Raw genomic sequence first — 13,224 nt, 5'->3', positions numbered from 1 at the left:
TTGTTAACTATTCCATTATTCATTCCCAAACCAGACAGATATTAAATCATTACTTCAGTGGCCTCTGCTCTTCAGACCACCCTTACTCATCTCGTCTCTTCTCTCATCACCTACACTGTGTTTACCACTCCCAAGGCACTCCCACAGAATATCATCTCTCAAAGATTCCTTCCTTGTACGTGTGCTTTTCAACTCTTAGTAGTAGCAGGAGCAACAGTAGTAAGAGGAGGAGGAGAAGTATAGGGGTGTGCACTATAACAGCATGTCGCTGCATTTACAATTTGTTGGTGATTCCCTATTCATAGCAGATGACACCTTTGCACCACTCGGATGATTACCCTTGGGTAGTAGTTGCTGGTGAGGGTTTTAGGTTAGAGTGCAAACCCTACTTCAACCTCTTCTAGTCACCTTTTATGATATGCAAAGCAAACGTTGGGTCTATTCTTTGGCATGCCAGTCACCTCACAGCACAATTTAGAATTGATTGAGGGGGAAAAAAAACAAAAAAACTCAACTACATCAGTTTCACCAGTGTTGGAGGGCAAGTGAATCCAAAAAGTTATATGCACTCTTTGAAATTATTTGTAATCTGACCTGTGTTATTACTTATTGTTGATTTGATGTTTTCAGTCGAGCTTGCATCCCTTTTCTACATGTCACCAGATTTGACAAATTTCAATATCTGTCCATTAACACATAGACTAAAACTCACATGAGTCACACTTCACAGAAGCCTCAATGCATAGCTCCAAGCAAATATCAGGCGGTAAACTAGGATGTACAGATTCTTTAACATATATCAAAATGTTGGTTTCAAATATAAGCTTAGGGCAATACATTTGATTTGAAAATTCAACTGAGAACATAGAATCCTGTAACTAGTTACTGTGTCATATTTAGTCCAGCATTCTACCATGCACCACTTTAACATCTACCAAAATAGTCAGATATTTGACTGAAATGTAATCATCACCGTAAGAAATAACTTTTAACTGACCTTATTTTGAATTGACACCTTACAGTTGTTCTTCACTAAAACATCTAAAGTTTTACTATAGCCATTCCAGGAAGCTTCATGTAGTGCTGTGTTACCATGCTGCAAAATAAACAGAAACATAATAATAGATGGTTGTTCGTTTCATTTTCATAGGAAGGGGGACAATCTTCTTGCTAGAAATCCTTTTTCTATTATTGAAGTTATTAATATAAAAATGTTATCTTTATGCATTTATTTGATTAAATTTTGTTTTTTCTTTTAAACTTGTTTTGTTATGACTGAGAACTTCTGAAAGGGTCAGCTTAATAACAGAATAATATTCGCTTTGTTTGACTAAACATTGACTATAGTTAAAGTGCAGTAGTATTGTGGATAAAATTGGCTGAACATAATGTCAAATGTTGTCAGGATGAGGGAGTATAGAGAATAGATTTGGTAGCCAGTGTGCCACTGGTATTATTCTATTGCTTCCAGGTGGTCAATGACTAAGATGATACCTCCACTTACTTTTCTTAGTGAGAATTACACATAAAACCTGTCAAAAGGCAGAAGAGGGACACCAGTAGGTTATCTCTCTATGAAACACACTTTAGGTTACAGAGTATAGTTGAATGGAAGAATGAAAGAAAAGGTTTACCATGGAGGGATTTTGAACTCTAAACAGAAAGAGTATAAAACTAAATAGTATAAAACATTTAGTCCAGTATTCGGATCTATTTTAAAACTGGGGGCCACATGTTTCATTAATGTTTTACGTAGTGTTTTTGGTACGGAAAGACTTTCAAACTTCGTATACTTATCTATTTTGTGTTATAGAACAGAAAAATATTTTGGTATTCGAATTTATTTCATGTAAAAAATTGTCTTATTTCGATAATTTCAACCAATCACTGACAAGTATTCAGTTGTTTACATTTACTCCTTTGGCTGATTAAGCGATGTAAAGCGTATTTAATCTCCATACCTTCGTTTTATTTGCTTTTTTCATTTTAAATTTGCTTTCACCCTAACCCTAACCCTAACCCTAAGGTTAGGGTTAGGGTTAGGGTTAGGGTTAGGGTTAATTGTTTCAGAATCGTTTGTTTATGTAGTCGGCACTTAATGTATATCGGCTGAATGGACGTCAGTGATTGGTTGAAATTACAGAAATACGACAACTTTAACATGGAATAACTTATGGATTTCTTTTTTTTTAAGAAGACTAAGAGAAAAAGATGTTTTATATGACACATTCTACCAGTGTTCCAAGTTTCAAAGTGTTTCGTTAATGAAAAATGTGGCCCCCGTTTTAAAAAAGATCCCAGTATTCTACACTTTCTTCTGACTCACAATGACTCAAACCTCTAGAAGAGATTTTACAAAGAAAGAAAATGTGGTATTCATTTATGACTTTCTTCAGATTCACAAGCTCAGTCTACATATGCATTGTAGCATAAGTAAATACAACACTAAATCTAAAATGGAAATTGTGAAATGTTCATTCTTTATTCAATGGTATTAAAAATATAAATAAAAGGAAATGCCTACAGCTGTAAAACACACTGGATTATAGACTCAGCATGCTGAGAGTCTATCTCTGTTCTATAACACTCACTACTCAATACTGAATACTGAATGTTAGCTTTGGTATGTTGCTGAAGACTAAGTCTTTGTATTTAGCTGTGCCACATTCCCAATCCAGGACCTTACTTTAACTATAAGACTTCAGAATTACTTTAATAAAAAAAGTCTTATATGAACTGTCTCAATCTATCATCATTTACTCGATGACATAAATTTATTTATTGGGTAAGTAATCCTCATTTGATTGACCCTCATATATTACTGGTACCCGTTTTATCAACTCAGTTGAAGAAATGTAGACTCGCCACAGTACACAATAGAACTCAAGCCAATGAGGAACATTCTCTGTGGTTGCTCAGCCTACAGGAAATAGCAGCCATATCTTCCTCAACCTACATCTTTCCAACTTAGAAAAGTAAAGGTCACATTGGAAAATTTAGTTCAAGATACATAATACCTGAAATAAAAGATATGATGGTCACGACTGAAACGCATCTAACCCCAAGTTTGCTTGATTAGGGCTGAACAGGCTTAAACAACAACCACAACAATTATAAGTAATAAGATATGTTTACCTCATCTTGCAGGTCCTTTGCACATCCTTCCTCCAGTAATACTTTACATACTGCAGTGTGGCCCTGGGAGCAAGCCCGATGAAGAGCTGTGAAACCAATCTGAAGAAAATAACATGAAAGGAAAAAAATTGATGACTCATTAGAACAAACGATCGATCGCAATCAATCAATCAATCAATCAATCAATCATCAATCACTTTCGCCCATCCATCTAACATGCTTGTCGCTCATCCCTCTATCATTCATCTCTCTAACACTTGCCACTCATCCCTCTATCATTCATCTCTCTCTATTATTCATCTCTTTATCACTCATCTCTCTATCACTCTCATTGTTCAATGGTGTCAATGTGATTAAGGATGGCAATAGATCTCTCCCATACCATGCTTCCACTGTAACTAGGGCTGTAACCAGGGACGTCACTGGACCTATCTGACTTTTCCGTCTCTCCAACACTTGACGACACACCCTCCTCTCATATCCCTATCACCTTACCTTTTTTGCCAATCATACGGCATATGCATAAGTAATCACATCAGATCTGCATGCACCAAATACATCTTAACATTACTCCTTCTATACTTCCTTCTCCCAAACCCTGCAAACCACTTGTCATTGAAATCCATCATTCACTCTGACCATTACTCCATCTCTATTATTATTATTATTATTATTATTAGCCTCTCACTTCTCTACAACCGTCTGACTCCAATCACTTTACAGGGTACAAAGCAGTCCCTTAGCATTGGTACCACTATATAATCCACCCAGGACACAACATACATACAATGGCCGGAGAATGAGTGGAGGTGTTAAGTCAAGAAGACCCTTTACATTTATTGAGGACATGACAACCCCGCTAATGCTGGTACCATGATAAAATGCATGCAGTATATCCTGTAAAGTGGTTGGTGCTAGGAGTATCCAGTCAAAAAAACCAAGCCAAAATTGGTTTGTATTAGTGGGTGCAAATAGTTAACCTTACTCAAGAAGTCCCGTACTCTGCAGCAGAAGTATTAAGACCAGCCTTTCTTATTTATTTATTGCCCACAAGGGGCTAAACATAGAGGGGACAAACAAGGACAGACAAAGGGGTTACGTCGATTACATCGACCCCAGTGCGTAACTGGTACTCAATTTATCGACCCCGAAAGGATGAAAGGTAAAGTCGACCTCGGCGGAATTTGAACTCAGAACATTACGGCAGACGAAATACCGCTAAGCATTTCGCCCGGCGTGCTAACGCTTCTGCCAGCTCGCCGCCTTTCTGGTGGTATAAGACCAGCCTTTCTGGTGGTACCATGTAAAAGCGCCTATGTAGTGCCACATAGAAGTGCCCGTGTGGTTCCATGTAAAAGCACCCAACACACTCTGTAAAGTGGATGGCATCAGAAAGGGCATCCAGACTGGAGTCTGGTGCAGCTCCCCAGCTTTGGTCAAACTGCCCAACCCATGCTAGCAGGGACAACAGGCATTAAATGATGATGATGATGATGATGATGATGATGATGATGATGATGATGATGATGATAAACATTTTTGATAGTAGGTCAGTAGGATCAAAGCTGACCAGAGACTAAACAAGAACACATTGATTTCTCCTACGTATATCAACTGTCAGCTTATACTTCTGATATTTCTTTCATCTCATTTACATTTAGGTTCATTGAGAAAGCAAACTGACACATCTGACAGGCCATTACTCAAGTTAGCGAAATACCTGAGTGGAAAATAGTAGAAATAATATCCAAGAGAGATAAAATAAAAGACAACTTACAGCATCTTGTTTGTCAATATCACATCCATGGGAAATGAGGCATCGACAAACATCTGGGTAACCATTGAGAGCAGCATAGTGGAGGGCTGTCCTTCTCTCCTGTAAATATCATAGAACACATTGTGATGGAGAGGGAGAGAAAGGAAGAAAGAAGGCGGGAGGGAGAGAGAGAGAGAGAATGGATAGACAGTTAAAGATACATACTGATACAGTAAGGAAATGAGAAGGTAGGAGAAGAGAGGTGTGGAGGAATAGTGGTATAAGGAGTCTCGATATCAGGACAGGATCAAAGCCTCCTCATCAGAAGACATCAAAAATATATTGTTGTTGGCACTCCGTCGCTTACGACGTCGAGGATTCCAGTTGATCCGATCAACGGAACAGCTTGCTCGTGAAATTAACGTGCAAGTGGCTGAGCACTCCACAGACACGTGTACCCTTAACGTAGTTCTCGGGGATATTCAGCGTGACACAGTGTGACAACGCCGACCCTTTGAATTACAGGCACATCAGAAACAGGAAGTAAGAGTGAGAGACAGTTGTGTTGAAAGAGTACAGCAGGGTTCGCCACCATCCCCTGCCGGACCCTCGTGGAGCTTTAGGTATTTTCGCTCAATAAACACTCACAACGCCCGGCCTGAGAATCGAAACCGCGATTCTATGATCGCGAGTCCGCTGCCCTGACCATTGGGCCATTGCGCCTCCACAAAAATATATAATTATCGAGCATACAGAAACTATAGAATATGAAAAGGATGAACACAAACAATTAATCATATTGTTTCCAACACCCCAAAAGGAGAAAATAAATACATGCATGATAGAGTTGTAACTTGCATACACTGGAAGTTATGTAAGCTTTGCAAAATGCCAACAGGAAATAGGTGGAATAAACAAACATGAGAAAAAGGCCTCAAAGAATGACAAAGTAGCCATACTCTGAGGTATGCCAATACACATAGACAAGAAATCGATTCAAATTTAATTGACCATCAGGAAATAAATGCTTCCTCATCGAAATAGCAAGACTGCAAGCTGGAAGGATCTCTAGAATGTTGGACACGATGCTTAGCATTATTTCTCCTAGCTCTTTACAGGGTCCACTTTGTTTTTCATCCCTTCAGGGTTGATAAAATAAAATACCAGTCAAGTAATGGGTCGATGTGATTGACTTTTGTACCCTTTCCTTAAAATTGCTGGCTTTGAACCCTGCAATGGACTGGCGTCCTGTTCAGGGGAATGTTGGGATCTTTTCTGTTTCACTCACAGTTTTCGAAATTTTAAAATTAAGTGAAAATTTTCAAACTTGGTGTATTTATGTAAGTTTTCATGCTGAATCTGATTTTGTTACTCATTTGTTCCACAAAAATTCTAGAAGAGTTGGAGAACAGGTCCTCTGCACATATTTCACCAACATAGCTGTTGTAATCAACAGCTGTGCAGTGGCTCAAGCAGACTATAACTTGATAGGCTGATAGCTAGGGTTTAAAACAAAAAATAATCCTATAATAAATAATAGGGACCTTGAAAATGATTTTAAAAAGTGAATGGAAGGAAAACAAAGTTAACCTAAAGTAGATACTCACTCTGTCAGTTTCAAAAGTGGCCCTTGCTTGAAGCAACTCTTCAACTGTATCTAGTTGACCCTTACTTGCAGCCAATCTCAGTTTATCAGCTGATATCGTGGGTAGATTGCTGTAACTCACTTCTGTTGGGGGTTCTGTAATAAAGAGGTCAAAGTAATTTGGACGAGCGAACGATACACACCACACATACCACACACACGCCTTATGTCCACCAGCATTTCTCAAGTTCACACACACACACACACACACACACACACACATCTTATGTCCACCAGCATTTCTCAGGTTTACACACCGCCCACTTTAACTTCTGTCCATTGTCTCAAACACATACAGTTTAACACATGCACTTCCAACCGCTAGAAACAAATGCCAAATCTTCCTCATATTCCACCTTACTATTTAATCTTTGAAAAATACACTTTCAGATAATGTCGTTCTTGATATATGTATGAAACAAGACAGGATGGCCACGACTCGATAGCGGCTGATCAAAGATTTGTTCAATCAACGCTGACTTCGTCTACTCCAGTATCCTACTCTACTTTGTTAGAAGTATTCTGCCCAGACATCCGACTCTATCTGTTGCAGACATTTCTGCCCAGCCATCCGTCCCTTTGTCTTACAAGTGTTCCACTCACCCACATTTTCTTTTTCAGACCCAAGATATTTAGGCTGTGTATCAGCCACATCGATATGACTCGTGTGGGAGAAGATGGAAAAGGCCCAAGTGTTGCCCCTTTATTCGTCCTGAATAATTTAAGTAAAAAAAAAACAAAAAAAGATTGACAACTTTCAATATGCAACATACTGTTACATTTACATGCGGAAGAAGGTGTGTGTGTGTGTGTGTGTGTGTGTGTGTGTGTGTGTGTGTGTGTGTGTGTGTGTGTGTGTGTGTGTGTGTGTGTGTGTGTGCGCGCGCGTTTTGAGAGAGGGGGGAGGAGAGAGGGAGAGAGAACCGCCCAATTAATTTTCCACTTTAAGGACACACCTTCTCTAATAACTTTGCAACATTGCCAAAACCACATCAAAGACAAATGGTTTTCAGAAAGAAGAAATAGCATAAAAAGAAAACAATAGGAAGAAAAAGAAAGAAACGCTAAGAGAAACAGCATAAAAGCAAACATCATATAGAAAATTGCAAGTAAAAAGGAAAGAGAATAAATGAAGAGAAAGCGTTTTACAGAGAGAATACGTAAGAATGAAAGAAAGACAAAAAGAAAATAAGAAAAAGACAGAAGGAAAATTGACTGCTATTTATATTCGTTTGAAATTCAAATTTGAAACATCAAAGGACTAAAAGATAAAAGAAAGTTCGAGAATTGACTAGAAACATTTAGTTAAATGGCGATTAAAGTTGGATTGAAGTTGATTTTGATAGAACGATAAAGCTTCGCTAATAGAAAAACATTTGAAATGTAAAGTAATTTAATGTAATGATTGCGGTTAAAGAGACAGTCGTTGTTGGATACATGTGAATTAAGTTGGAGATTGGACAGTATATAGAATGGTGTAAGTTAAATAGTTTGTCATTATCGAAGTGTAATCATCTACGTATCTACAAATAGAGAGAAAAGGAGAGGTTTAAAAACTGCGAGATACACAGTTGAAATGAACAATTTGAAATAAATAGGCGAAATAAATTGGCTTGCTGCTGGAATTATATATAAAACTTGTATAAACGAAAATTATAGCCATCTATATATATAATATTAAATTGAAGTTATTTTCTTTCACTCTTTCTTTTAATTCTGTGTGGTGTCTGAGAGTAATTTGAAAGGGAAAGTTACACAGACGCGTGCGCGAGTACACCAGCATGTGTATACACCTTCTCTTCTATCTTTTACTTGTTGCAGTCATTGGACTGCAGCCATGCTGGGGCACCGCACTGAAGGGTTTTAGTCGAACAAATTGTCCCCCCCTACTTATTTTACTAAGTCTAGTACTTATTTTATTGGAACCTTTTGGACGAATTGCTAAGTTATGGAGACATAAACAAACCAACACTGGTGGTCAAGGGAAACGAAAACACATACGACGGGCTTCCACGGAGTTTCCGTCACCCAAATTCACTCACAAGGAATCAATCGGCTTGGGGCTAAGGTAGGAGATATTTACCCTAAGTGCTGCGCATTGACACTGAACCCGAAACCACGTAGTTGCAAACAGAGCTCCTTAACCACACAGCCATGCCTGCACTTATGAACATCATACATATACACACACACACACACACACACATACATACACACACACACACACACACACACACATACATACATACATACATACATATATAGATTGGAGCCTGGTGTTGCCATCCGGTTTCACCAGTCCTCAATCAAATCGTCCAACCCATGCTAGCATGGAAAGCGGACGTTAAACGATGATGATGATGATATATGTATGTATATATGTATATATATATATGTATATATATATATATATATATATATATATATATATAACGTGAGAGAGTTAGGGGTTGGGGGTACAACCCACTAAGGGATAGTATCTATCCAGTATACTGCTGGGAGGGTACCCAATTATTGCTACACTAGTGCTATAGTAGGTGCAATCAATGGGAGCGGGTAAAAGTGGAGGTTTTACCCAAAATTTGTGTAACAATTAGAAAATGGAGGATAATATGCTGAACCCAACTACTTGCAGACGGTGTATCCCGTTGAATTCATTAATTTAATTCATAGCAGGATTTGGTCAGGGTTCAACGGCTGATGTAACTATGGCGTTCTGGTGATCAGAAGAGCTAGCTTTCTTAATGTTAATTTGTGAATATATAATTGTATTGTATAATGCCGAGCAGACACTAATTAAGGATTACACAATATTTTTTTTTTACTTTTTGTAGATTAAAGATTGCCTTAAGATACATGGCGTATTTTATAAATATATCTGCTCAAGTATCATAATAGCATGAAACTAATAGTAGCCCTTTCGATCGTGTATTAAATTGAACACACACACACACACACACACACACATTGGCGCCTGATGAACGTACACATGTACGGGGAAACTATTTAGTAGCGCGATAAGTACATGTTGAAACGTTTAGTAATACTGAACACTCAGAAATATGAGCACGCCGGGCGAAATTCTTAGCGGTATTTTGTCTGTCTTTACATTCTGAGTTCAAATTCCGCCGAGGTCGACTTTGCCATCATCCTTTCGGGGTCGATAGATTAAGTACCAGTTGCATACTGGGTCGATCTAATCGACTGGTCCCCCCCCCTCAAAAAAAAATTTCTGGCCTTGTGCTACCACACTCAAGAATATTGAACTCTCATTGGGTGGAGTACTCTTCGTATTGACTTATACGCAGTTAATTTTATATATATATATATATATATATATACAAGGTTATTCAAAAATAATGAACCGATTTCATTACACAAGAATTTACTCACAATCAACTTTTATTTACATGTGTTCAATGTGGCCACCACATGCAGCACGGGCAACATCAATGCGATAAGAGAATTCCTCCCAGATGCGTATCAGCATATCACGAGCCACTGAGTACTTCTTTGGCTGTCTGGTTGAATGCTTTATCGAAGTTTTTCCATTTCCCTTCAATGTCAATATCTTCTGGAATCGCCTCAAGTAAAGCAAATTTATTCTTTAGTTCCATAATGAACTTGCTTTTGATATGCTGATATGCGTCCGGGAGGAATTCTCTTATCGCACTGATGTTGCCTGTGCTGCAGGTGGTGGCCACATTGAACACATGTAAGACAGGAAATAAAAGTTGACTGTGAGTAAATACTTGTGACTTAGCTGGAGTTTTCTATTGCTTTTCCTTATTAAAATATTGCATAATGAAATCGGTTCATTCTTTTTCGATAATCCTGTATATTATATATATATATATATATATATATGTATATATATATTATCTTTTACTTGTTTCGGTCATTAGACTGCTGCCATGCGAGGGCACCACCTTGAAGAATTTTTAGTCGAATGAATCGACCCTAGTACTTATTTTTTTTAAAGCATGGTACTTATACTATCGATGTCTTTTGCCGAACTGTTAATTAACAGGGACATAAACACACCAGTACTGGTTGTCAAGCGGTGGTTGACAAGCAAACATTTTACCACAGTCAAGCCTATAGCCACACACACACACACACACACATTTATACGTCTCTTAAATGAGACTATATTTTCATTTAACGCCCGTCTTCCATGCTACCATGACTTGGACTGCTTTGTGGGATTCAATGAAGCGGATTATTACGTCGAACTGTTGCAATGCCTGTTTTAACATGGTTTCTAGGGTTGGATGCCTTTTCTAATGCCAACCACGTTACAGAGTTGTATTGATTGCTACTTTGCTTGACATTGGCACTAGTAAGGTTGCCAAGTAACTTACAAGACACAGATAAAGAAGGCGCCCTCTCAAGTGGGGTTATAGTAGAGGGGTGACGATGGCTTTATGCCAGGTATTGAGAAGCTAAAGTATTGATAGAGGGACAGCCACAAATGTTTTGCTATAGAAGAGATTACACACACACGCGTGCGTGCGTGTGTGTGTGAAGGATTGTTCTGCGTTGCCATATTATCCAATTAGCTTCATTCAGTTCAGATCTATTATTAAGTTGCCAGATGTACTTGCTAATTAAAGTAACTGCTTTTATTCTCAAGTTCCTAATGTTTCTTTCTGTAGCATCAATGGAAACTTGGGTGTTTTGATTGTGACATTTCTGTAGTTGCTTTTTGACAGAAGAAACATTAGCATAGAGGTGTTCTTTCATTCGTATGTAAACTTGTCTGATGAGTCTTCTGATGTAGAATTCATTACATTTGTTACATGCGATTTTATACACCACATAGGACCGCAGACGTATATTTTCATCTTTGATCGGGAAGTTGGGCAATTGTACACAGGTGTTGCTTTGTTTTGGCCTCTTTCCAGTAAGGACTCTTCTCAGGAAAGGTGTGAAATATGCCAGTCGCATATTCAAGCCCTCCTTACAAACGCGCGCGCGCGGTTAGAGGAGGCAGGCATAGCAATGTAGCTAAGAAGTTCGTTTTGCAACCACGTGATTTCGGGTCCTGTCCCACTGGGCAGCACCTTCGACAAGCGTCTTATACTATAGCCCTGAACCGACCAATGCCTTGTAAGTAAATTTGGTAGGTGAAAAGTGTGCAAGCCCGTTGTACACACACACACACACGCATACCCACGCACACACATATGTGTGATTGTACGAATATATATGTCTTTGTGTTCCCCCCACCCACCCACCCGCCACCGCTTGACAACCAGTGTTGGTTTGTTTACGTCTCCGTAACTTAAGGGTTCGGCATAAGTATTGGGACTGATTTTAGTTGAGTATTCCATCGATACATGTACTGTTAATGTAATCCTGAGTTAGAATCAGCGAACTTTTAAATTGGAAGTAGAATTCATTGACGGGCTACCAGTCAATTTCCACTTTCACATAAAAAAAAAAAAATTCTAACTTTGAGCCACCGGAATCTTTAGAAGAAGACACTTAACTAAATTTATGCGCAGAAGGATTGAGCCCAGCACCCCTCATGATTGGGAAGAAATTCTTAACCAATCGGTTGTGTCTGCGCGCTCACACACACACACACACACACATACACACAATCGGCCGAAAACCATACGCACACGTACATATACAATCATTTGGCTTGTACAGCTGATTTTCTTGTTCATAAGATAATATATACAACCCGAGGTGATTCATGGGACCCACTGCTCGAGCCCACATTCGCGGCATTCCACATGGCTAATATGGAAAATATGTCACTTCCAAGCATAACTGCGTTTTCTACCTTTATGGCATATGGCATATTCAATGTGACAAATGACGACAAGCAATCTGATAAAATTTAAGTTCTTGAAAATAACTCTATCCTTACATTTATGATCCAACATAGCTCTAGTATACATTTAGTCAACACTACCACCATAAATGTTGAAATTATACATATAGCACTTTAGCTCATACAAAGAACACTCAAAAAGCTTATAATATGCACGGTGATAGTGAGTGTTCCTCATAAATACAAAATATCGGTAATAAAAATGCGTTCTTAGACGAGCATTTAAATTTTCATTCACTGAAGAAACTTTAAACAAGGAAATCCTATGTGACAAGCATTCATTAATACCGAGTACCTTAATAGATTAGTACACCTGGCTATAAAACAATACAAAGACAAATTCACCTACGCTGGCACAACACATACTGTGTTCACTAAAAATACAAAATACACACATATTGTATATCACAAGAGACGAACTCACTCAGGTTATCAAATGGACGACAATGTCATTAAAAAACCTCATAAAACAGAATACATGTATCACATATTATCACAAGTTCATAATTAGAATATATTATAGTAACACTAGAAGGAGAAATCTCTTCGTCAACACAAAACAACTATGTAGGAGACAACAAAATGTATTTCTCACAGTGTATTTTACAGATTTCAGTCTAAACATGTAAATTGTAAAATTTACGACTTAATCTGTTATATCGGACATTTGTTGGTTGACTATGCATTTACAGCAAGGAGCCGTTACAAACTCATTATCATACAGTACATGAAATAAAATTGCATAGAAATACTAGAACTAAAATTTTATATAAAACTCCACAAAATATAACAAAAAATGAGAATAACTATGGCATCTTTACAAAACGCAAAATTCAAACT

The 13,224-nt window shown here is 38.1% G+C and overlaps 1 protein-coding gene across 2 annotated transcripts in view; it reads right to left on the bottom strand.

The window, feature by feature from the left end:
* The window catches only part of LOC106875383 (uncharacterized), a 96,566-nt gene that overhangs the window by 17,846 nt on the left and 65,496 nt on the right, over window positions 1-13,224 (bottom strand). For both annotated transcript variants that reach the window (XM_014923487.3, XM_014923488.3), the window contains exons 2-5: window positions 6,499-6,632; window positions 4,913-5,011; window positions 3,136-3,234; window positions 998-1,096 (exon numbers count right to left, since the gene is read on the bottom strand). In XM_014923487.3, the coding sequence (XP_014778973.2) occupies window positions 998-1,096; window positions 3,136-3,234; window positions 4,913-5,011; window positions 6,499-6,632 (431 nt within the window). The remainder of the gene's footprint in view (window positions 1-997; window positions 1,097-3,135; window positions 3,235-4,912; window positions 5,012-6,498; window positions 6,633-13,224) is intronic.

The sequence above is a fragment of the Octopus bimaculoides genome, chromosome 2, assembly GCF_046866305.1.
Source record: "Octopus bimaculoides isolate indiv1 chromosome 2, ASM4686630v1, whole genome shotgun sequence".
Lineage (NCBI taxonomy): Eukaryota > Metazoa > Mollusca > Cephalopoda > Octopoda > Octopodidae > Octopus > Octopus bimaculoides.
The sequence above is the reverse complement of the archived record's forward strand: the minus strand, read 5'-3'. Positions and strand labels throughout refer to the sequence as shown.